General features: G+C 46.8%; 2 protein-coding genes across 3 annotated transcripts in view; one reads left to right on the forward strand and one right to left on the reverse strand.

The window, feature by feature from the left end:
• Positions 1-662: 662 nt before the first annotated feature.
• Positions 663-23,831, reverse strand: part of otos (otospiralin) — an 86,141-nt gene continuing 62,972 nt past the window's right edge. The window contains exons 1-4 of one of the 2 annotated variants that reach the window (XM_085990588.1): positions 3,296-4,253; positions 3,036-3,098; positions 2,749-2,775; positions 664-1,700 (exon numbers count right to left, since the gene is read on the reverse strand). In XM_085990588.1, the coding sequence (XP_085846714.1) occupies positions 1,483-1,700; positions 2,749-2,775; positions 3,036-3,093 (303 nt within the window). In that variant the 5' untranslated portion in view covers positions 3,094-3,098; positions 3,296-4,253 and the 3' untranslated portion in view covers positions 664-1,482. Of the gene's footprint in view, positions 1,701-2,748; positions 2,776-3,035; positions 3,099-3,295; positions 4,254-23,831 lie in introns of those variants that run through there. The other variant, XM_085990589.1, reaches the window with a different exon arrangement.
• LOC147115934 (uncharacterized) lies at positions 20,535-22,506 on the forward strand. The gene is made up of 2 exons (XM_085989471.1): positions 20,535-20,974; positions 21,134-22,506. Exons 1-2 carry the CDS (start codon positions 20,761-20,763, stop codon positions 22,309-22,311), a joined length of 1,392 nt encoding a protein of 463 aa, XP_085845597.1. The 5' UTR covers positions 20,535-20,760; the 3' UTR covers positions 22,312-22,506.

The raw sequence follows: 23,831 nt of genomic DNA on the forward strand, positions 1-23,831 counted from the left end.
AGAAATCCTCCCCTGATCTGCTCCTAGGCCGGGTGACATGGAAACTCCCGAATTCCCACATCCCTATGCCACTGGCCTTGTAAGGGGTGGGTGGAAGTTCTCCCCATGCGAGCCCCGATGTCAGGGACCCGGAGAGGACCAGCGTATCTGGGTCTCGGTCTATTTTCCGCCCCATCTGTCACACTCCCACAGGAATTGCAGCAGAGCAATGCACTAGAAGAGCCAAGGATTTGAGGCTCTTTCAACTCGTTACTCTTTAGATGACTGTTTGAAATATCACAATGTACTCTCTAGTGGAAATGTTTAGATAGCCCTTATGGACGAACCACGGATGACATTTTTTTTTCTCTTTTTACCTTCTATGAAAGCCAACAAAATATTTATATAAGTACAATTCACTTTTGTGAATCAACTTTCATCAATTTTAGAAACCTAGTTATTTTAAATAAATAAATAATATCTAATAGCAATCTCACCGAGAATTTGACTGATGTATCATCTTATGAGAAGAGACAATGTGACTTTAATTGCCAAGTAAGGAGTTCACTTGGGACAGAGGAAAAAATGCCTGTGCACACACCAACTGACAGTATCAGGTCAGTATGAGTTTAGGGAATTTTACAATCAATAGCGCCATTATGTGGTTTTGCTTTGGAATCACAGTTCAGCAGATTACTCTTAAAATACAGGCTTTCTTTAGACTGCTAGGCACTAGAATATATATATGAACAAAAAATGCTTTTCAATAACATTTAATCATGAGAAGAGTTATCCAATTAAGTTATAGTGATTGGTTAACAGACTTTAAGAAATGTGGGCATTTAGATTCTTTGGTCAATGCTTTTTTCATATATACACAGTCTGGTCTGTTTATTTTATAGCTGTGGTATAATTCCATGTGTCACTGAATACAAATTGTAGTTCTCTAGTGAATTAAGTACAGTACTATGTAATTAAAGGAGCAGCATCCCTCTATTTAAAGCAGTGAAATATAGCATTGCTGTTTTCATTTTTATAATAAAATATGTAATGTTACACCCATTCATTGTACACTTATATTTTATTACAGCTAGTTATTTAGGAATAAATCAGTCTATGCACACTGGTTAGTAGATTCTGAATTTATGGAATTGCATGTTTGACAAGAAATAGGCCCCTTTGAATAATTCAGATAAATGACTAAGTGTTACAATCTTCCAATACATTTAAAAAAAACAATTTTAAGTCACAAAAGTTAAACAAACCATTTCTTGCCAAAATAAGATAAAGATGCATTCTGTGAGAGAAACTTTTAATACAATGCAAATGAATTCTGTAACATGATTATATATATATAAGGAGTCATACAACTATGGCACTACATAAATGCAACAGATAATAAAGCAGATTATAATGTTACAATAATCTTGTTCTAATGCAATTCACTATAATTCTATTTGTTTACGCGTTAAACCAACTGGGTTTCCTTGTATCTTTTTTCCGCTACTCGTGTGCCTCCTTTGCAATCTCGACTTGTACTTCTTGTTGTTCTGGAGTGTCGTAGCCCATAGTATTCCCTAGAGGGAAATGAGCATAGAAAGTGTGCGCCAGCTGCTGGATCCTCTCGTAATCTCCAATGCTTCGGAAATACTCCACATATCTCCAGAAATCGGTAGTGGAGTAAGGCCAGTATGGTGGGCTTCGCTTTTCCACATGGTGAGCTAAATAAGGAATAAGAATCCATAAATGGGTACTTCTGACACTTCTACAATGGGTGTGCTTTTCAGTAAAAATATTTGATAAAAAAGGCACACTGGCTTCTGTATACTACATAAATAATAATACAAATATAATCCACATAAACTGATCCCTGTATACAACCTGCAGAATAATGCAAATATAATAAGGGTACTCTGGTATATTAATAGAGTATCATTATAATACGAATACCAATAAAAATACTATGGATACACTACAGGTACAAGGATCCCTATAAACTGTACATATGTATAATAACACAAATGTAATACAGGTATATTGATACTTAAATCATGTATAGGTATCAATAGTCTATAAGTACATAGCATATCCTTACATCAGTAAATAAGTAATAGTATAATGCATTTTAATATCAATATAATATTGCTGCTGTTTCATTAACATATATATTCCTTACCTCTTACTATTATGAAAATCGACAATAAATTGTGCCCAGCTACTACTAATAATTTTTCCAAATAAATCAGGACTTGATTAAAACCTAAACTATATTACATTAATTAAGTTTTAATTGTATGATTTTGTATGCCCACAGTGTAAATATTTTATAAGAGTGTTGCCACAGAGAATTTATTTGAAATGTTATTTCAACCAGTATTTTCCTTTTGTCACACCACAGGCTCCCTTTGCCCATGCAGTGGTCTAAGTATTTCCTACACAGATGCTTATTTGTACTCACTAAATACGGTGCTTCAAGCTTTCTTCTGATGTTTAAGTAATTTATTTTTCCTCCAAATCTAGAGGACCTTAAATTTACCTTTCTTGGATATAAATTTTATGCCCTCTTTTTATCTCTATTTTCTATCTGATGACACTTAAATAATTCCATGGATCAATTCCAAATTACATTCCTACACTGGGACAATTAACAGCAAATGTAAATGTAAATTATACAACGGGAAAATGTTCTGGAAGTAAATCAAGCTTATTTTTATATATTCCCAGTGCTGATTAGCTTTTATTGCAAGAATGTCAAATAATATATTTTACCGTCTGACTGTCGGATCACGCTGGCATCTGCAAATAAATAAATGGAGAAATGATCAGAATTCAGAGCCGGACAGCTCACAAAAGGGCTTTTCATAGCCCTGAAATAAAATAATTCCCTTGAGTAATGCCAACACATCATTTCAAGATTCTTCCAGATTACTGAACAAAATTAATATAACCAGCTTTGAATAACCCATACGCATTTTAAAATGTGAAATGTGACTTTTCAAGTTTACAGCAATTTTGAAGTAAAAAAAAGTTTTGGAAATAAATGTTATTAAACTTACCAGTTAGTATGTTCAAGATGAGAAATATAAACAGCCCAATACAGACAAACCACTTCATTTTGACTGTAAAATAAAAGCATAATAACGAGATATCCAATCAGTCTCAGCATCTCCAAATATTTAGCATTGGTCACAAATTAAACTTTTTATATATGGGGTTTGCTGATAAATTTGCAAGTATTAAATGAAATCACATTTTATTTACTGATCCAAGCTTGAAATTATACTTAAAGACTTCCAAATAAATTTTCAATACTTACGTTTTTAGTCAGGGATTGCAGTGATTGAGAAAAAAGGTTTAAACTAAAATTAAGCTTCAGACCTTGAATGCGTTCCTGGCTAGCTGTGGGACAAAATGTTTAAATTGGCTCAGTCTAAATTAGAGGAAATAAACGTCACTTCTCTTACTCAAAGATTTTTTATAATGTGCCCTTTCTATGAATAAGCACGAATATGCTGCCATTTGTGAACAGACCAGTTAGTTTTACATCTAACAGCGCCCTCTTAAGTTAAAGCTGAAAATGTACATTTAAAAGGAGAATAAGAACTTCTATTAATATAATGGCCCAGATTTTGCTGGAATGGGGCGTCTCGTGGCGTGCCCCATTAGTTAGACTTCTTTGTGCAAGTTTAGGTTTTAAAATGTTTTGCCCATAAAGTTTCTGGAAGTGCGAGCTGATAACAACGCAGCGAGGGCAACAGGGCATCTGGGACCCTGGAAAACAATGGGACACACAGTGTATCTCCTTAACCAATGAGATTAAAGGATTGAGAACTAAACAGAGGAAGGATTGAGAAGGAGGGTGAATTAGAGTGGGTGAATTCAATGTCAAATCAGGTACAGAAAGAGAAACAAAGAGAGAGCAGGAAAGATTGGATTAAGAGAGAGAGAAAAAAAGGCACAGAAAGGAAAAATCAGAAAAAAAGTAAATTTAAAATTTGACATTTGTTAAATCTCCAACAACAATTCGCAACTTGAAGGAATGAGACTCCAAACTTTTAATTGTTCACTTTCTGGGCAAGAGAGGTTGATTGGCAGTCATTAATAATTATCATGTCGTTAAAAGGGTACTTACACTATTGATTACTAGACTTAATTTTGTGTGGCGAGTTTAAAGGACATTTACCGTGCAAATGCAGCAACTTCAGGAAAATCACCAGGAGGTTAAAGGCGAGCTAGCGTTTTTGCAAAGCTAACGGTGGAATGACACAAATCTGCCAGCAATTCACAGGGTATCTCTTCCTCACCACAAGTTGCTGGCCGATTTACACATTAAAAATGTGTCCTTCACATGCTATTATTTTTTCATCAAATTCTGGGCACTGAAGTGTCGGCCTAGATTATGTGCTCAACTCATGAAACAGTGAGATTGCTACCAACTTTCATTAAAATGTCATTATAATCAAAGCATAGCCAAGCTAACAGTTAAACTGAAAATGTTTGAGAATATCAGTGCTGCCCAACTCGTGCAACCTCAGATGCTGGAATGTATCCATCTGGAATATCTGAATGACGAGACCTTTAATATTTGATATTAAGTTCCGTTATAATGAACTGGAAAAGACTCCAGAGCTTCAAAACATGTGCCCTATATTGATTAGCCATTTGAAAGAGACTACATATAATTGTCAATCATCATTAAAGGCCTCAAGGGTCAAGGGGTATGGAGAGAGAGAGCAGGAACATGGTATTGAGGTAGATGATCAGCCATGAACATACTGAATGGCAGAGCAGGCTCGAAGGGCCGAATGGCCTACTCCCGCTCCTGTTTTTCTATGTTTTTTCTATGTTTCTATCATACAAACACTTCCCAGCTCGGAGCAAACAATGCTGCTTAATTTATTTTGAGAACACGTCATCAACAATGATAAAATCCATATATCAACTATAAAATTTAACAGTTCCAGTATTAATAATTCATATAAAATCATTAATAGATAAAATCATTGTTGCGTGGTTTTCACACTACTCTACCACTCCTTGTTAGAGTAAGCGGACTTGTCATTCATACCACTGATGGGAGTCTTTTCCAGCACAGGTTCTAATTGTTTTGGTGATTACCAGCCACGATCTTTTCTTCCATTGTGTTCTTTTTTTTTATTCATTAACAGGTTGTGGGCATTTATTGCCTATCCCTAATTGCCCTTGAGAAGGTGGTGGTGAGCCGCCTTCTTGAACCACTGCAGTCTGTGTGGTGAAGGTACTCCCACAATGTTATTAGGGAGGGAGTTCCAGGAATTTGACCCAGCGACAATGAAGGAACGACAATATATTTCTGTTGCTGTACTTTGTTTATTGTAGAGTGGGAAGGTAGCTCCACTTGTGTTAGAGTGTGTAACCAGATTATCAGATTTGCCGGTTCTATTTCTGAAGGTCTGTCTAATTCTCCTGAAACATTTACCCATCTTCAGTTCTTACACCTTATGGTCTTACATCCACTTGCTACTGCAGTTGTGCTGCATCCATTATCCATTTTTCTGTTAGCTGAATTCAGTCAACTTCTCCTTCTCTAAGCTTATCAAGCAGCAGGAACGGTAGCATAATGGTTATGATAGGCCTGGACTAATAATCCAGACACATAAATTCAAATCCCACCATGGCAGCTGGGGAATTTAAATTCAGTTAATTAAATAAATCTGTAATAAAAAGCTAGTATCACTTATGGTGACCATGAAACTATTGGATTGTCGCAAAAAACCTATCTGGTTTGCTAATGTCTTTTAGGGAAGGAAATCTGCCGTCCTTACCTGGTCTGGCCTGTATATAAGTCCAGACCCACTGCAATATGGTTGCCTCTTAACTGCCCTCTGAAATGGACTAGCAAGCCACTCAGTTGTAACAAACCGCTATGAATAATAATAAAACCCGGCATCGACCTAGGCACCGGCTTCGGACACAACAATGGCACACCCAGCCCAGTCGACCATGCAAAGTCCTCCTCACTGAGTATCGAGGGTAGCAAAGGCACAGAATGTACTCTGGCTTGTCCATCTTCAAGAGTGGCTCGGTAGCACCACTACTGACCGAGCTGGCCGAGTCCTGAAGGACATAGTTGCTAGACTGGAACCAACATGAGGGAAAAACCTACTTGACCTCGTCCTCACCAATCTACCTGTCGCAGATGCATCTGTCCATGACAGCATTGGTGGTAGTGACCACCACACAGTCCTTGTGGAGATTAAGTCCAGTCTTCACACTGAGGACACCCTCCATCATGTTGTGTGGCACTCCCACTATGCTAAATGGGATAGATTCAGAACAGAACTAGCAGCTCAAAACTGGGCATCCATGAGATGCTGTGGGCCATCAGCAGCAGCAGAATTGTATTCCACCACAATCTGTAACCTCATGGCTCGGCATATCACTCACTCTACCATTACCATCAAGCTAGGCATACCTAAAAATGAGGTGCCAACCTTGTTGTGTATGTACCTTTAAGAGAAGAACTGATTCTATATTGCAGTACCGGCAGTGATCACCCCTGTATATAAAGCCATAGCAGGCTTCTGTACGTCAGTCTTGAGTTCCCCTCTGTTCAGTAAATACCTGTTTTATTGTTCTCCTGCAGTCCGAGTATTATTGATACCCGGACACTACACTGGCGACGGGCAGGTTCTAACTCACCTGCAGTACTGCATCACCTCACGGGGATCTTTTCCCTGAAGAGAAGCTTCTTGGAGGTCGAAGTCAGAACGGCGGGTGCGACCACGGGCAACTGCCCAGGGATCCATCGGAGAGTTGCAGGGGAGGCTGTGGAGAGCTGGGCCTGGCTCCCCAGTCGAGGTGTTCCAGCAAGTCGTGCTGGTAGCAGGTAGTGCGCTGACCCTTCCGGACTGCGGCGGGCTCGGGCTCGATCGAGCGGCTCTGCAAAGGGGCCGTGCAGTGTTGTCGGGAGGAAGAGAGAGAGAGAGGGTGGAGCGCACAGGGCGCGATCGGTGCTCAAGAACCGGGCAGCGTGGAGAGGATAGAATGAGGGGAAGGAAAAGTGATATGCGCCGAAGCCGTGGGTCGCCGCCATTACCCTGTAGAACGCTAGGAGCAGCGTGGCAGCAAGGAGAAGAAGAAAAAGCACGGGAGGCGCCATTTTAAATCACTCAAGATGGCGAAGAGTGGCAGTATCACTGCTTTCGACAACGAGGTAGAAGACTGGACCATGTATGTGGAAAGAATTGAAGTGTACTGCGAGGCAAATGAGGTGGCCGATGGAAAGAAGGCGTCGGTATTATTAAATTTGATGGGCGTGAGAACGTACGGCCTATTGCGGAATTTAATTACACCAGCTAAACCAATGGAGAAAAGTTTTGAAGAGATTGTTAATACCTTACAGGAACACCTAAACCCTACACCGCTGCTGATAGCAGAAAGATTCAAGTTCCATAAAAGAAACCAGCACAAAGATGAGAGCAATGCTGACTATCTTACGGAACTACGCAAGTTATCGAAGCACTGCCAGTTTGGAGCAGGACTGGCAGACACCTTGCGGGATAAGTTTGTCTGCGGGCTCCAGAGTGAAGGAACACAGAAACGACTACTTTCGGAAAAGGACCTGACGCTAGAACAGGCTTTCAGCGTGGCAGTGTCCTACGAAGCAGCAGCGCGGGGAGCTGCGGAAATACAACAGAAACCACAAGAATACAGCACTAACGAAATGGCGTATGGAGCAGAAAAGTGCTATCGCTGCGGCAGAACAACCCATGATCAGAAGGACTGCTGGTTTAAGGACAAAGTATGCAGGCAATGTGGGAAAATGGGACACATAGCAAGAGTCTGCAGGTCAGGAAAGAAAACCAACACTACAAGAACTACTAAGGAAAAGTACAAGAAAGTAAAGAAATTGACAGACAGTAGTTCGGAAGATCAGGAGAGTGATAAGGACTCCGGGAGCAGGAGACTAAGTTGTCTAAAGTTACACAACGCGATCGCAAAGGAGGATCACCGAACCATTTGGGTCACCCTCATGATAGCAGGGTCCCCAGTAAAGATGGAATTGGACACAGGATCAGCCCTAACTGTCATGAATCGCCGAGACTATGAGCGGCTATTCCCACCCATACCCTTGAAGGACACGTCCATTGTATTGAAGACATACACCGGGCAAAAAGTCTACCCCAGAGGAAGAATAAGGGTGCCAGTTGAATACAACGGCAAGGAAACACAGAAACTGTATCTATATATACTACCAGATGGAGGACCATCATTATTGGGACGTGAATGGATCCAAAAAATACAATTGGATTGGCATTCCATTCAGGCGCTAACTGTGACTGATAAAAAGGATGATGACATCACACCTGGACGACTGTCAAATATTCTAACTGACGCGAAAGAGGTGTTCCAACAAGGACTTGGGACTCTAAAAGGAGTAACGGCAACGATAAAAATCGAAGATAACGCAAACCCAAAATTTTTTAAGGCCAGACCGGTACCTTACGCGATCCGCCCAGCCGTTGAAGCAGAGCTGGAGAGTCTGGAGCGTTCGGGTGTGCTGTCCAAGGTGGACTGGAGCGAGTGGGCCACACCCATCGTTCCTGTAATGAAGAAGTCATTGAGCAGCACGCCTGGGGAACCGAAGAAGGTTCGCATCTGTGGGGACTTCAAGGTAACTGTGAACCCAGTCCTGCACACAGTACAGTATCCACTTCCACGGATAGAAGATATTTTTGCCTCACTATCTGGAGGGAAATGCTTTACAAAGATTGATCTGGCCCAAGCGCATCTACAAATGGAGGTGGAAGAAGCATCTAGGAAATACCTCATGATAAACACTCACAAAGGCCTTTACCAGTACAATCGACTGGTATTCGGGGTAGCATCAGCCCCGGCTATTTGGCAGAGGGCGATGGAACAAGTCCTGCAAGGGATCCCGGGGACCCAGTGTTATTTGGACGACATCCTGGTTACGTGCGAAAATGACAGTGAACACCTTGCCAACCTGGAGCAGGTGCTCACGAGATTACAGGAATATGGGCTATGAGCCAACCGCCTCAAATGTGAGTTCTTCAGGAGACAAATCTCGTATTGTGGCCACATGATTGATGAGGAAGGGTTGCATAAGTCACTGGACAAGATTGAGGCTATAGTCAAGGCTCCAGCACCGGAAAATGTGTCGCAACTGAGGTCGTTTCTCGGGTTGGTGAACTACTACCATAAGTTCTTGCCGAATTTATCTACAATTCTGCACCCACTGAGCGCCCTCCTTCAAACTGGTGTAACATGGAAATGGAGTGATGAGTGTAAGCGTGCCTTTCAGGAATGTAAATGCCTAATCACTTCAAAAGAAATATTGGCCCACTACAATCCAACACTACCGATTCAGTTAGCATGTTTTGCGTCTCCCTATGGCATCGGAGCGGTGCTGTCACACAAGTTCCTTGACGGTTCCGAGAGGCCAATAGCCTTTGCGTCGCGCTCGTTAACCTCAGCCGAGCGTAATTACGCCCAGATTGACAGGGAGGCCCTCAGCCTGGTGTGGGGGGTGAAGAAGTTCAATCACTATCTGCACGGGCAGAAATTCACCCTACTGACTGATCATCAGCCCCTGGTCTCCATTTTTAACCCAAAGAAGGGCGTTCCGGTGATGACAGCGCAACGGCTGCAAAGATGGTCACTTTTTCTAGGGGCTCATCAGTACGACATAGAGTACAAGGGTACGAAACAGCATGGAAACGCTGATGGGCTGTCGCGCCTACCGTTGCCTACAGTAGAGGAAGCACCTGCAGTGAACCATGTTGAGATATTCCATGCGACCACAGTCGAATGTCTACCTGTTACAAACTCAAGTATAGAGAAGGAAACCCGAAATGACCCGACACTCTCTCGGGTCTATGATTTGATGGTGAAGGGATGGCCAGCACATGGCGACTCACTGTTGCCAGCATTCTCGCCAAGGAGAGAACAGCTGTCAGTGTGCCGGGGGACCTTGATGTGTGGATCCCGAGTGGTAATTCCACCCAAGTTGAGAGATAGAGTGCTCAATGAGCTTCATGAGGGTCATCTGGGAGGGGTAAAAATGAAGAGCCTAGCCAGGGCGTTTGTGTGGTGGCCGGGAATCAATAAAGAAATCGAGGATATGACCAAGAGATGCACAGGATGCCAGAAGGTCCAAAAGGCTCCGCCACAGGCCCCGCTACATCCATGGGAGTGGCCCTCATCTCCATGGCAACGGGTACACATTGATTTTGCTGGTCCATTTATGGACTCAATGTTCCTAATCGCTGTGGACGCCCATTCGAAATGGCCAGAGGTCATCAAAATGTCCTCCACCACCACGGAGAAAACTATTGCAGTCCTACGGACCATCTTCGCCAGGAATGGCTTGCCAGAACAGATTTGCTCCGACAATGGGCCACAGTTTGTGTCAGAGGATTTCCGGAGGTTTCTGAGGAATAATGGGGTGAAGCATAACACATCTGCCCCATATCATCCAGCCACAAATGGATTGGCTGAGAGGTTTGTTCAGACCTTTAAAAAGGCCATAAAGGCAATGCATAATGACGACATACCACTACAACACAAGGTGGATAATTTCTTGTTTGCTTACCGGAATGCGACACATGCAGTCACCAACCAAGCTCCAGCCATAATGTTCTTCAACCGAAGGCTAAGATGCCGCCTGGATTTGCTCAAACCAAACATAAGACGAGATGTTGAGGATAAGCAATTCCAGCACATAAATGAGAAGCCAACCAGGAGCTTCAAGATAGGGCAACCAGTCTTGGCCCGCGACTACTGAACAGAAAAATGGCAGCCAGGAACAATATGCACACAGCAGGGGCCACTAATGTACACAGTGGATGTTGGAGAGAGCATCGTGAGACGCCATGCTGACCAGATTCTAGAGTCACAGGAACAAGCCAAACCCATACCACGAGCAGGTGCACCTGATAATCAACCCGAAGTACAGATTGCGTCTACCTCAGAAGCAGTCGTATTGGAAGCTGACGAACCAACCAATGACAATGAACCAGAATCAACTCCGCCGCAAGAACAGGATACTCGAGAAAGGCGCTATCCAGTCAGGATCAGGAAGCCTCCTCAAAGACTGAACTTATAAATGATTATTTCAGTTGATGTATATAGTACCGAGAAAATTGTAATTGTAATTAGTTATTATTTAGTTGTTAAATGAATGTTATGTACTGTTTATCTAAAAGGGGAGGAATTGTTGTGTATGTACCTTTAAGAGAAGAACTGATTCTATACTGCAGTACCGGCAGTGACCACCGCTGTATATAAAGCCATAGCAGGCTTCTGTACGTCAGTCTTGAGTTCCCCTCTGTTCAGTAAATACCTGTTTTATTGTTCTCCTGCAGTCCGAGTATTATTGATACCCGGACACTACAAACCTGGGGAAGCAGCAACACAGGACTACATGCATGCTAAACAGCGGAAGCAGCATGCTATAGACAGAGCTAAGCAATCCCACAATAAATGGGTCAGATCAAAGCTCTGCAGTCCTGCCACATCCAGTCATGAATGGTGGTGGACAATTAAACCACTAATGGGACGAGGAAGCTCCAGGAATATCCCCATCCTCATTGATGGCGGAGCCCAACACGCGAGTGCAAAAGACAAGGCTGAAGCGTTGCAACCAACTTCAGCCAGAAGTGATGAGTGGATGATCCATATCGGACTACTCCTGAGGTCCCCACCTGAAGAGATCGCAAAGTTTCTGGTTGAAGAATGGACTCAGTTGAGAATATTTTTGTGGACTTTATGGGATTTTCTGAGGGCATTTTCCCTGTGGTGGGATTGCCCTGTGCAACTGTGTGGGGGACTGCTTTGTTAAAACTCCAGAGAACGCATGGCAGTTGGCTGTGAAAAAAAAATGTCAGTCATCCAGAATGAATGGGTTCACCCGACAGTCCTGGAAAAAGGAAGGGGGCCATTGAACTTGAAGCCACTCTAATATGCAAAGCACTTCTCACCTCCATCTCAGAAGAGAAGCAGAACAATGAACCCACTGGCCTCAGCCAGCCGAAAAGAAGCCAGTTTTTTTCCCCAACACAAAGACCGAAAGATATATCCCAGACTTAGGGCCATTAATCCAATACTCATGGGTCCGAGGATGACCCATCACTGATTAAACACCAGAATGCTTAGAAACAAAAGGATTTTAAAGATTAGCGGGAAAAGATAGGGGTAGCCAGACTACTATAAAGATAGAGGCCTAGAAATTGAGTGGGGTTAGCGCCCATTTTGAGGCGCTAGAGGGCCTAGCGCCGCAAGTACAGCCGATTGAGAAATTCACTTGGGCGCTGCCATCGGCGTTAGCTGGTTGCGCTGCGCCGGCACCGATGACGTCATCGGTGTGCGCAGCGTCCCGGTTGCCGTGGCAACGCGCCCGAATGCCGAAATTGAGTTGCGGCCGCCTCGCCCGTGGCAGCCGCAACCAACGATTTTTCAAAAGTTCGCTACGGGTCTTAGCGCCGGCGCATTAAGGTCGCGCGGCGGCCGGCCGCTTTGCCGGCGGCCGCCTGCCCGCACCTCCCTCCCCGGACTCCTCCAACACCCCCCCGCGGCACAGATGCATGTGGGCCGTGAGCCCGGCACTTCTCCGAGGTGCCGGCTCATTTTTCTCCACAGATCAACGGCCAGCGGTCGGGTGCAGGCAGCTCCTCCTTAACGGAAAGAGGAGGCCTGCACTTCCCCAGCCTGCCGCACCGCATCGGGTGCCGCAGCGGCGGATTAGCGCCGCAATGCGGCAGTCAGCGCCCATTGCGAGGCGCTGACACCCTCCAGTAGCGCCGGCAGCTGTCTGGGCGCGGCGCTACTGAATTTTTGGCGCGCGCAGGGGGACTTAGCGCCGGTGCTAAATTTCCGGCGCTAAAGCCCTGGCGCGGCGCCAACTCAATTTCTAGGCCAGATTCTTTTCCACCATTCTTTCTCTCTCCCTCGCTCCCTGCTCCAACAAGATCAAACTAACAAGAAGTATCAGAGAAGCCGACGAGCGGAGCGATCGAAACCGACCGCGTGTGGGGGTAAGCATAGTCTCTCAGAAGTGAAGTTTTGGGCTATTCCGAGGGTGGGAGCTTCGTTTGGTTCAGCCAGGCTAAGGTGTTTATGCGACTGGGTAATTCGTTTGTAGGGGTGGAATTAGAGTCCACCATAGCAACAAGGGAATTACTGCTTGTTATAGTCCCAGTTTTGTACTGTATGTATGTTGTTTGTAACTTGGATTTTATTCTCCACAGAAACAGTGATTTTGTTTAGTAGTGCATGTTTTAGCCAGTGTATGTTAGACCAAATAAATATAAGTTTGATTTTTCAACGAAGCATTCCTGTCTGTGACTTATTTCATTTACACGCTGAATAATAATTCCCGGGTATAGAACTTTCGTAAGGCGGGGGTGATTCGAACCGTCTATCTAGCAATTGGGCTAGGATCAAAAACCGCTTACACACCATCACAGAAGCCAGTCTTCAGCCAATTCAATTCACTCCACGTGATATCAAAAATGGCTGAGCGCACTGGATACAGCAAAGGCCATGGACCCCGACAACATCCTGGCTGTCGTGCTGAAGACTTGTGCTCCAGAACTAGCTACGCCTCTAACCAAGCTGTTCCAGTACAGCTACAACATTGGCATCTACCCAACAATGTGGAAAACTGCCCAGGTATGTTGTGTCCACAAAAAATAGGACAAATCTAATCTGACCAATTACTGCCCCATCAGTCTACTCTCAATCATCAGCAAAGTGATGGAAGATGTCGTTGACAGTGCGATCAAGTAGCACTTACTCACCAATAACCTGCTCACCAATGCTCAGTTTGGGTTCTGCCAGGACCACTTGGCTCTGGACCTCATTACAGCCTTGACCCAAACATGGACAAAAGTCTGAATTCCAGAGGTGAGGTGAGAGTGACTGTTGTTGACATCAAGGCAGCATTTGACCAAGTGTGGCATCAAGGAGCCCTAGCAAAATTGAAATCAATGGGAATCAGGGGGAAAACTCTCCACTGGCTGGAGTCATACCTAGCACAACGGAAGATGGTTGTGGTTGTTGGAGGTCAATCATCACAGCCCCAGGACATTGCTGTGGGAGTTCCTCAGGGCAGTGTCCTAGGCCCAACCATCTTCAGCTGCTTCATCAATGCCCTTCTCTCCATCATCAGGGCAGAAGTGGGGATATTTGCTGCTGATTGCAGAGTGTTCAGTTCCATTTGCAACTCCTCAGATAATGGAGCAGTCCATGCCCGCATGCAGCAAGACAACATTCAGGCTTGGGTTGATAAGTGGCAAGTAACATTCGCGCCACACAAGTGCCAGGCAATGACTATCTCCAACAAGCAAGAGTCTAACCACCGCCCCTTGACATTCAATGGCATTACCATCGCAGACTCCCCCACCATCAACATCCTGGGGTCACCATTGACCAGAAACGTAAGTGGACCAGCCACATAAAAACTGTAGCAACAAGAACAGGTCAGAGGCTGGGTATTCTGCAGCAAGTGTCTGACCTCCTGACTTCCCAAAGCCTTTCCACCGTCTACAAGGCACAAGTCAGGAGTGTGATGGAATACTCTCCACTTGCCTGAATGAGTGCAGCTCCAGCAACATTCAAGAAGCTCAACACCAGCCAGGACAAAGCAGCCTGCTTGATTGGCACCCCAGCCACCACCTTAAACATTCACTCCCTCCACCACCGGCGCACCGTGGCTGCAGTGTGTACCATCTACAAGATGCACTGTAGCAACTCACCAATGTTTCTTCGACAGCACCTCCCAAACCCGCGACCTCTACCACCTAGGAGGACAAGGGCAACAGGTGCATGGGAACACCATCACCGCCAAGTTCCCCTCCAAGCCACACACCATCCTGACTTGGAAATATATCGCCGTTCCTTCATTGTCATGGGGTCAAAATCCTGGAACTCCCTCCCTAACAACACTATAGAAGCACCTTCACCACACGGACTGCAGCAGTTCAAGAAGGCGGCTCACTACCACCTTCTCAAGGACATTTAGGGATGAGGAATAAAAGCCGGCTTTGCCAACGACTACCACATCCCAAGAACACATTAAAAAAGTGCTTTGGTTGCTTTATTGTAGAATCGGATTTGTATGGCTTTTTCTGAGTCATAGCTTCTCTGTCACATTATGTACTAGCCATGGTTTCAGAAGTTCATTTGCTGTAGGGTGGAGTGTCTTGGTTCGTCTGTTAAATTAGTCTTTAAGCTGGTGAGGTGCTCAGTATCTCACCATGTATTGTACAGTCAAAAAGAGTGAGGTAAGGGTCTGTGCTGTACTCATGTGTTTTGTCTAGAAATGCCCTTGCAATTCCAACAGCATACTCTGCCTTGCCATTTGTCGGTGGCTACCTTGGTGAGCTAGTGATATAGCTGAACACATATAATTGTTCAAACTGTTGGAATTTCCTTCAGTTAAATGGCAGTCCATTTTTTGATAATAATCTAAATTGGAATGCCATAACGTGCAGAATAAACTTTCATCTTAGCTCTGATTTCTTTCCCTACCTTTTTTATCAAACAGTCTTTCTATTTTAAGGAACTCAAACTAATAGTCAGAACACATGAGATAGTTTCTTCCATTCACTTCAAACAGATCCCACCCTATTTTCTCCCAGGGTCTTTCTAGTGTTTAGTGGCTAATAAGTGATTCCCTTTACATTTTGGTTTGAAACTGCTTGCATAGAGTACACCTTGATGTGTATGGCTCTATGTCCTTGCTCATCAGAGGCCAGTAACTTACTGGAGACAACTTTACATTCCAATCTTCTTCTTAGGCAGTCCCTCGGAACCGAAGATGACTTGCTTCCACATTAAAAATGAGTTCTCAGGTGACTGATGAGTCCAATGTGGGACCTACAGTCTCTGTCACAGGTGGGGCAGACGGTGGTTGAAGGGGTGGGTGGGTGGGGTGCTTGGGTTGACGTGTGCTCCTTCCGCTGTTTGCGCTTGGCTTCCGCTTGCTCCCAGCGAGGAGACCCGAGGTATTCGGTGCCTTCCCAGATATTTCTTCTCCACTTTGTACGGTCTTGGGCCAAGGATTCCCAGGTGTCCTTGAAACACTTCCTCTGCCCACCTGGGGCTCTCTTGCCGTGTCGGACCTCCAAGTAGAGCGCTTGTTTTGGGAGTCTCGTATCGGGCATGCAGACAATGTGACCCGTCCATCAGAGCTGATCGAGCATGGTCAAAGCTTCGATGCTGGGGATGTTGGCCTGAGCGAGAACACTGATGTTGGTGCACCTATCCTGCCAATGGAATTGCAGAATCTTGCGGAGGCAGCGTTGGTGGTACCTCTCCAATGCTTTGAGGTGACTGCTGTACATGGTCCATGTCTCTGAGGCATACAGGAGCACGGCTTTTACTACTGCTCTGTAGACCATGAGCTTGGTGCCGGGTTTGAGGTCCTGGTCTTCAAACACTCTCTTCCTCAGGCGACCAAAGGCTGCACTGGCATAGGAAGGCGGTGTTGGACTTCATCATCGACATCTGCCCTTGTTGACAGTAGGCTCCCAAGGTATGGAAAGTGGTCCACATTGTCCAAGGCCTTGTCATGGATTTTGATAATCGGGGGGCAGTACTGTGTGGCGGGGGCAGGTTGGTAGAGGACCTTTGTCTTACGGATGTTGAGTGTAAGGCCCATGCTCTCATACGCTTTGGTGAAGGTGTTAACGATAGTTTGGAGTTCGACCTCCGAGTGTGCGCAGACGCAAGCATCGTCTGCATACTGTAATTCAACGACAGAGCAAGGGATGACCTTGGATCTGGACTGGAGGCAAGGGAGGTTGAACAGTTTCCCGTTTGTTCTGTAAATTAGCTCCACTCCAGCGGGGAGCTTACTGAGGGTGAGATGGAGCATTACCACAAGGAAGATCGAGAAGAGCGTTGGTGCGATGACACAGCCTTGCTTGACCCTGGTCCGTACATGAATTGGGTCTGTGGTGGAACCATTGGTCAGGATCATGGCTTGCATGTTGTCGTGAAACAGGCGGAGGATGGTTGAAGCGACAAGATGGCTCCTGGGCTGGCAGCTCCCTAGGGAGCTCCTTTGCCATCCTTACCCCTCCGTTGCCATCCTTTGCTCTTTCTCCCCCAGTCTCCTCTCTTCTGTTGTTTAAGTTCCCCTGGCTCTTAATAGTGGGTGCATTTTAACTGCAAGTTCAAGCTGCAAGGTTAAAGTTACCTGAGCCCACTGCCCATCCCCTGACCATGCCTGTTCTTTGTTCTCATCAGTGAGCACTGGCTCTTCACTTAAACTTAGCTTCCAAATTCCCAGACATTCCAATATGGCTTGATTGAACTGTGCCTTTTCTCTCATACCGAGTGGTATAACTACTTGACCTGCCTTGACTGTCAATTCATCCTGCATGCTGAGTTCCTTCCGAATGTAGAAATACATAGCAAACTTGATTGGTGTTGCTTCTCATGTTGGGCCATCCTCTGCCAATTGAGATCTCCATCTACTCCAGTAGCTTGGTTAATTTTGGTCATTCTATCCTCAGATAAGGGTAAATATTGTAGCATATTGATGGTTTTGATCTTGTTTCTGTTTCCAAACGTGCGTTAATGGACATGACTTCCTTGCCATCAGCCTTTCTGGTCCTGTGAGGTAGATACGATCTGCTCAGTGTGTTAGCAAGAAACATCTCCTTGCCTCTCTTGTAAACAACATCAAATTTGTATTTTGAAAGATGTATCATCACTCTCTGAAACCCTTTGGGTGTATTAATTAGACTCTTCTTCAAAATGACTATTAACTGGTCATTTATCTCAATGATTGTGGGACTTTGCAGTGTACAAATTAGCTGTGACGTTTGCCTAAAAAACAACAGTGACTATACGCCAAGCGTATTTGACTGGCTGTGAAGCATTTTAGAATGTTCTGATAAAGTGTATGATGCCACATAAATACAAGAATTACTTTTGTTCTTTACTAAAGGTTTAGAATTTCTCCAAAACCAATAACAGTGGCTAAAAGAATAGTCTACCTATTTCCAATAGAAATCATAGGTACATAGGAACAGGAATAGGCCATTCAGCCCCTCGAGCCTGTTTCACCATTCAATGAGATCAGGGCTGATCTGTGACCTAACTCCATACACCCGCCTTTGCCCCATGTCCCTTAATACCTTTGGTTAACAAAAATTTATCAATCTCAGATTTCAAATGAACAATTGACCTATCTTGAGGTATAAGCCACTTTTTTACATTAGACCTGCTCCCAGTCCTCTTTCAGGTGCACCATAGTGTAAAACTATATTCTTATTAATGGGAAAATATTTAACTATTGGTGTTTGAGAGATAATATTCTTGACCTCACCCAGGCATTTCTTGTGCTGACAGTTGCATGTAACTTCTTTCTTCAGTAGGTCATGCAGAAGAACGCTTACTTCTGATGCTTTTGGAGCAAACTATTGCAGATAAGCATTCCAAGAATTCTCTGAGTTCCTTGTTTGTCTTTGGGAGAATATATCTCAAGTATTGCTTTATCTTAAGCAGCATCGGTTTTAGTCCATCTTTAGAGAACCAATGACCCAAATATTTAACCTCTTGGAGGAAAGATTCGGTTGCTTTGCGCCTCCCGTTAGTGCCCTAAGAGGGCGCTAACGGGACGTAAAGCAACTAGCACCCAGGCATGGTGCTGCCAAGCCTCCCACGAAATTCAGCGGCAGGTTAGCAGCGGCAGTAACCATTAGAGCCCCGTGGCGCTGTGCCACCGCCGATGATGTAATCGCCATGCGCAGCGCCCTTGCTCATGCCCCGGCCACGATCTTTGGTAGCGTCCCCATGTCTTACCGCCGGATGCTATATCTGACGGGGTCAGGGAGGCCTACCTGCGGCGGGGGCGGCGCTAGTTAAAGGGGAGGTGGCGGGCGGCCATTTTTGTTGCTGGCCGCCTGCCAGCACCTGCCCCCGCTGCTGTCCCCGGCCCCCGTGAAGCCCCCCCACGGGGTGCCAGCTGCTCTCCGTGAGCCCGGCACTCCTCTTGAGTGCCGGGCTTGTTTGCCGGCACTCCCGATCCCTGGTGGCCCAGCTGGGCGCCGGGACGTGCTGTGCCATGCCCCTCCCCTTTAATGAGGGGAGGAAGGCCTGCAGTACTGTGGCATGTAGCGCTGCAATATTGACTCTAAAAGTAATGCCCTGGCGAAGTTAGCGGGGCGCTACTCAATTTTTCCCCCCTTGTCCCTTAAATTTAATTTTATCCTTGTTTCATCCTTGTTTGTTGGCATTACTCCCAATCATGGTCCTGTACTTCTGCACTGTACACTAAAACGTCATCCACCACGACAGCAACTCCCAACAGATGGATGAACAGGTGAACGTCATAATTTCCTATACGATGGTCCGGTCAGACCCCACCTTGAGTATTGCATCCAGTTCTTGTCACCGAGACATAAAGGAGTCATTCAAGCATTTGAGGAGGCATCTCCTCACAATGTCTGGAGATCAAAGTAATGAATTTCCAAATTAGTATCACTTCTGTAACTGATGTTCAGTATGTTCCTATATTGTTACTTTTTCTATTTTTTGTGTAGTTTGTTATTATTAATCAGAATTAATGTGATTCTGTTTTAAAACTTCATTCACTGGTGACAGGGTCATTGCTGGTTTCTGGTAACTGGCAGGATTGCCTCTGAAAGTCATAGCATCTGATTAGGTTTGACAGATTTACATATTATCACTACAGACTATGTCCATATCACTCTCAATTCAGCGAAATTATTCCATGTCAATGGTACTGATGGAGCAGCTCAGGCTACATTTGGCATAATTATGACCTGCTCTAATACTCTTTGATTTGGGCTCCTAATGCACTCTTGATAGTTTAATCCTTGCAGTTGAGAAATGAACAGGAACATTTTACTGTTACTGTTGCAAGCGCTACAGGTGGTTCACAGAAGAACCACAAGGCTGATCCCTGGTGTCAAGGATCTGAGTTATGAATAAGACAGTTGGGCCTAGAAATTGGGTATAGCCCCGCTTGAGGCGTTAGAACTGGCGCTGCGCAAAGTTTATAGCCAGACGAAACTTATCGCTGCCTGGCGCGATATTGGGTTGCATCGCCCCCAAAGGGGATTGAGGCGCGAATGCAGACATTGCACGGGGCTCCTAAGGCGTAAAAGTTCAGGCGCTACCCAATATCGGTGCGGACGGGCGCAGCGCAGGTGATCTCAATTACCGAAAACCACGAGACTTCCAGGCGCCGGCCGGCTCTTAAAGGGGTGGGTCAGTCAGCCTGAGCTGCCACACCCAACGCCCTGTAGGCCTCAGAATCAGCGCTCGCCCTTCTCTGGCGCAAAAAACTTGGTGAGGATGGAGAAGGTGAGACAGAGAGCAGAGCGCTTCAGCACTGAGGCTCTGGTCCAGTTGGTGTCCGCAGTGGAGCGCCGTCGAGATGTTCTGTATCCTGACAATGGCAGGAGGCCGAATCAAAAGGATTACCGGCGATCTTGGAGGGAGGTTTCTCTGAGGGTCAACTCCAGCAGTATGGTGACCAGGAGCCCTGTTCAGTGCAGGAAGAAATTCAACAACCTCACTCGGGTCGTTAGGGTGATTCCCTCCATCTGCACCTGACTTCGAGCACCCTGTTGCCATGATGCCCCAATGGCCATCTGTCAGCAAGCACCCATGGCCCTCTCTGGGCACACACATGGACATTTGACTCAAGGCCACATGTAAGGGCTCTTGCACCATGGGGGGCATGAGATGATCTCTCAAGGCCTCATGTAAGGGCTCTTGCACCATGGGGGGCATGAGATGATCTCTCAAGGCCTCATGTTACAGAACTTCCCCTTCTTTCCCCTGCAGTCCAAGCTGGCGGCGATGCGAAAGGACCAGCTTCGAACCGGTGGCGGGCCTCCACAAGTCGTCACTCTCACGGATCTCGAGGAGAGAGTGCACCAGATTCTTGGAGGACATCTGAGTGGTCCTGTTACCACTGCAGCTGCCGACCCCATTCTCGACAGCGAGGGTAAGGCTCTCACCTTTTTCAGCTGTTTCCTTCCACTTGGTCCCCCCGCCAGCATGCTCCCTCAGTGTGCAGCCATGTCAGAGCCTTGCCGCAATCTGGCATGCCTTGCCGCCAACCTGTCCTTTTGCTAAAGCCACTCTTCCACCTCCCTGCTTTCAGATGATTCATCACCAACTCGGGATCAACGCCCTGAAGCTGCCAGTGCCAGTGCCTCCGGAGGCGAGGATCAGGAGGAAGCCGGAGCATCCGTTCCAATCTCAGGGGAGCATACACATCTGCAGACTGGGGATAGTAGTTCCCTGGAGGGGAGGGGGCGGGGCTCTGATGATGAGCCAGTTGCCGGAACAAGCGGCATGCAGCAACGCAAGGGGGGTAGGCAAGTTCGGCCACCGGCTCCCCGGAGGGCAAGGCAGGGAGTGATGACTGCTGCACAGAGTGCAGAGGAGGTGCGTCGCCTGGCTGAAAGGAGCACCCAGGCCTGGCTCAGGCAAACTGAGCTGATGGCTGCAGTGGGGAGGATGCCTCAGTCAATAGAAACACTGGCAAAGAGTGTGTTGGACTTCGGGGCAGCAATGGAGAGGACTCTCCAGGGCTTCGGGGCAACAATGGAGAGGTCTCTCCGGGGCTTCGGGGCAACCATGGAGAGGACTGTCCAGGGCTTCGAGGCCGCTATGGAAAGGACTGTTCAGGGTTTTGGACAATCCCTGGAAAGGTCTGTCCAGGGCTTGTCCGAGGCAGTGGAACGGACTGCTCCGGCCTTGTCCGAAGCAATGGAAAGAACTGTCCAGGGCTTCTCCGAAGCATTGGCACCTGCCACACAGGTCCTCACTGCTGCCATGCAGTCACTTGCCGGCCTCGTCCACACCCAGATTGAGGCAACGCGAACTCTCACTGCAGCCACGCTATCTGCATCAGCTAGGATCACCCCGGGCCCTTCCAGTCCCATACAAGGCCAGGAATCAGTGGAGCATGCGATTGTGGCGGATGAGCCGAACCGGTCCCCTCAGAGAGCCAGTGTGTCGTCCGACCATGGTGCAGGTGTCCTCTCTCGGCAGGTGATCATTGCACATGCCAGCGCTGGTACGTCTGCAGTGCAGCTGCCACCACCTGCAGGGCACACTGCTTCCAGCCATGCTCAGATCAAGCAGCCTGCGTCTGCACCCTCCAAGACCAGAGTTCAGCCAGGCCGTCCCTCAGGGGCTTCTGCACTTCCATACAGTCAGCAGGCATCCCCCAGCCTTGACCCCGCCACTGGGGTTCAATTATGTAGGAGCAGCAGGGAGGGAAGGGGCCGACCGCGAAAGAGAAGTCGTTCTCCATCAAGGGGCCAGCAGTAGAGGGAGGTGCTGAGACGTTTCTTTGGCCAAATTCAAGGACACCCTCACCTGTTGTAATTGTTGGGAATGGTTTGTTTAGTTTTGCGGCTTTGCCGAAGAGTTAACTGTTATTTTGTTAGTTATGGTTTCTGTTGACTTGACGTTGTTTTGCTGTAATGAAAGACTTTTGTGACAATAAAGAAAAGTTTTAATGTGCTATGGTACACGTGACTATTTACAATGATGCTGGCCTTCAGAGGCTTTCAAAGATCCAAAGTGCGCAGGAGTAAAGACACCCATCATTCCACCAGAGGGGCCTCGAAACGAGTCCTGATGAGCCTCTGACGGATGGCCCTTCCACTTTCAGGAGCCCTTCCATCTTCCTCCTCCTCCTCCTCCTCCTCGTCCGCATGCTCCTCTTCCTCCTCCTCCTCCTCCTCCTCCTCGTCCGCCTGCTCTGCTGGACGTTGAGGGACAGCTGGAATTGGCTGGGTGCGTCGAATCGCCAAGTTGTGGAGCATGCAGCAGACGATGACGATGTGACCCACTTGCTCCAGCGAGTACTGCAGGGCTCCCCCCGAATGGTCCAGGCAGCGGAAACGCTGTTTGAGCACACCAATAGTGCGCTCTACAATGTTCCTGGTCACCTGATGGCTGCTGTTGAACAGCTCTTCTGCTGGGGTGGCGGCCAGACGGAGTGGTGTCATCAGCCATGGGCAGAGAGGATAGCCCTTGTCCCCAATAAGCCAGCCTCATGGTCAAGCCGGCCCCTCAAAAAGGTCACAAACTGAGGTCTGCCGCAGGATAAAGGCATCGTGGCTGCTCCCTGGGAATTGGGCGTTGACTGCCATGATGATTTGGCGGTGGTCACAGACCAGCTGCACGTTGAGGGAGTGGAACCCCTTGCGGTTGCGGAAGTCCTCAGGATTCTGGAATGGTGCCCTCAAAGCCACGTGTGTGCAGTCAATCGCCCCCTGCACCATGGGGAAGTCCGCAATAGCAGCGAAGCACTGCGCGCGCTCCGCCTGCTTCTCCAGGGTCAGAGGGAAGGTGATGAATTGATGCCTTCGTCTATAAAGGGCAGCTGTAACTTGCCAGATGCAACAGTGGACTGCAAACTGAGAGATATTCGCAATGTCCCCAGTGGCTGACTGAAAGGATCCGGTGGCATAGAAATTGAGGGCAACAGTCAGTTTTACGGCCACTGACAGAGAGGTCCTGCACCGTAGACGCGGCTGCAGATCCTCAGCAAGCAGGTGGCACAGCTCAGTAACAACATCCCTCCTGAATCGGAGCCTTCGCACACACTGCTCCTCCAACATGTCAAGGTATGACACCTGCTGCCTAAAGACCCTCGCAGCATACCCTCGGATTGGCCGACCTCCATTGTCCCTCCTCCTTCTGGCCAATCCCAGCCCTCTCTCCCGCCGTCTCTCTGCCCCTTCACAGTGTTCGGCCATGAGGCCGTCGCCCTCCAAAGCAGCTCCCATTCCGATGCTAGTTGGTCAAAACGCTGTTAGGTGTAGTGCTCCAACTGCTCC

The sequence above is a fragment of the Somniosus microcephalus genome, chromosome 6 (assembly GCF_052327205.1).
Source record: "Somniosus microcephalus isolate GS21.2 chromosome 6, FLI_Smic_1.0, whole genome shotgun sequence".
Taxonomy (NCBI): Eukaryota; Metazoa; Chordata; class Chondrichthyes; order Squaliformes; family Somniosidae; genus Somniosus; species Somniosus microcephalus.

Bases quoted from the DNA above. Each gene is read 5' to 3' on its own strand.
- LOC147115934 (XM_085989471.1), top strand. From the start codon at position 20,761: ATGATCTCTCAAGGCCTCATGTTACAGAACTTCCCCTTCTTTCCCCTG. The intron at 20,975-21,133 runs GTAAGGCTCTCA...CCCTGCTTTCAG, and splicing joins CCCCATTCTCGACAGCGAGG to ATGATTCATCACCAACTCGG.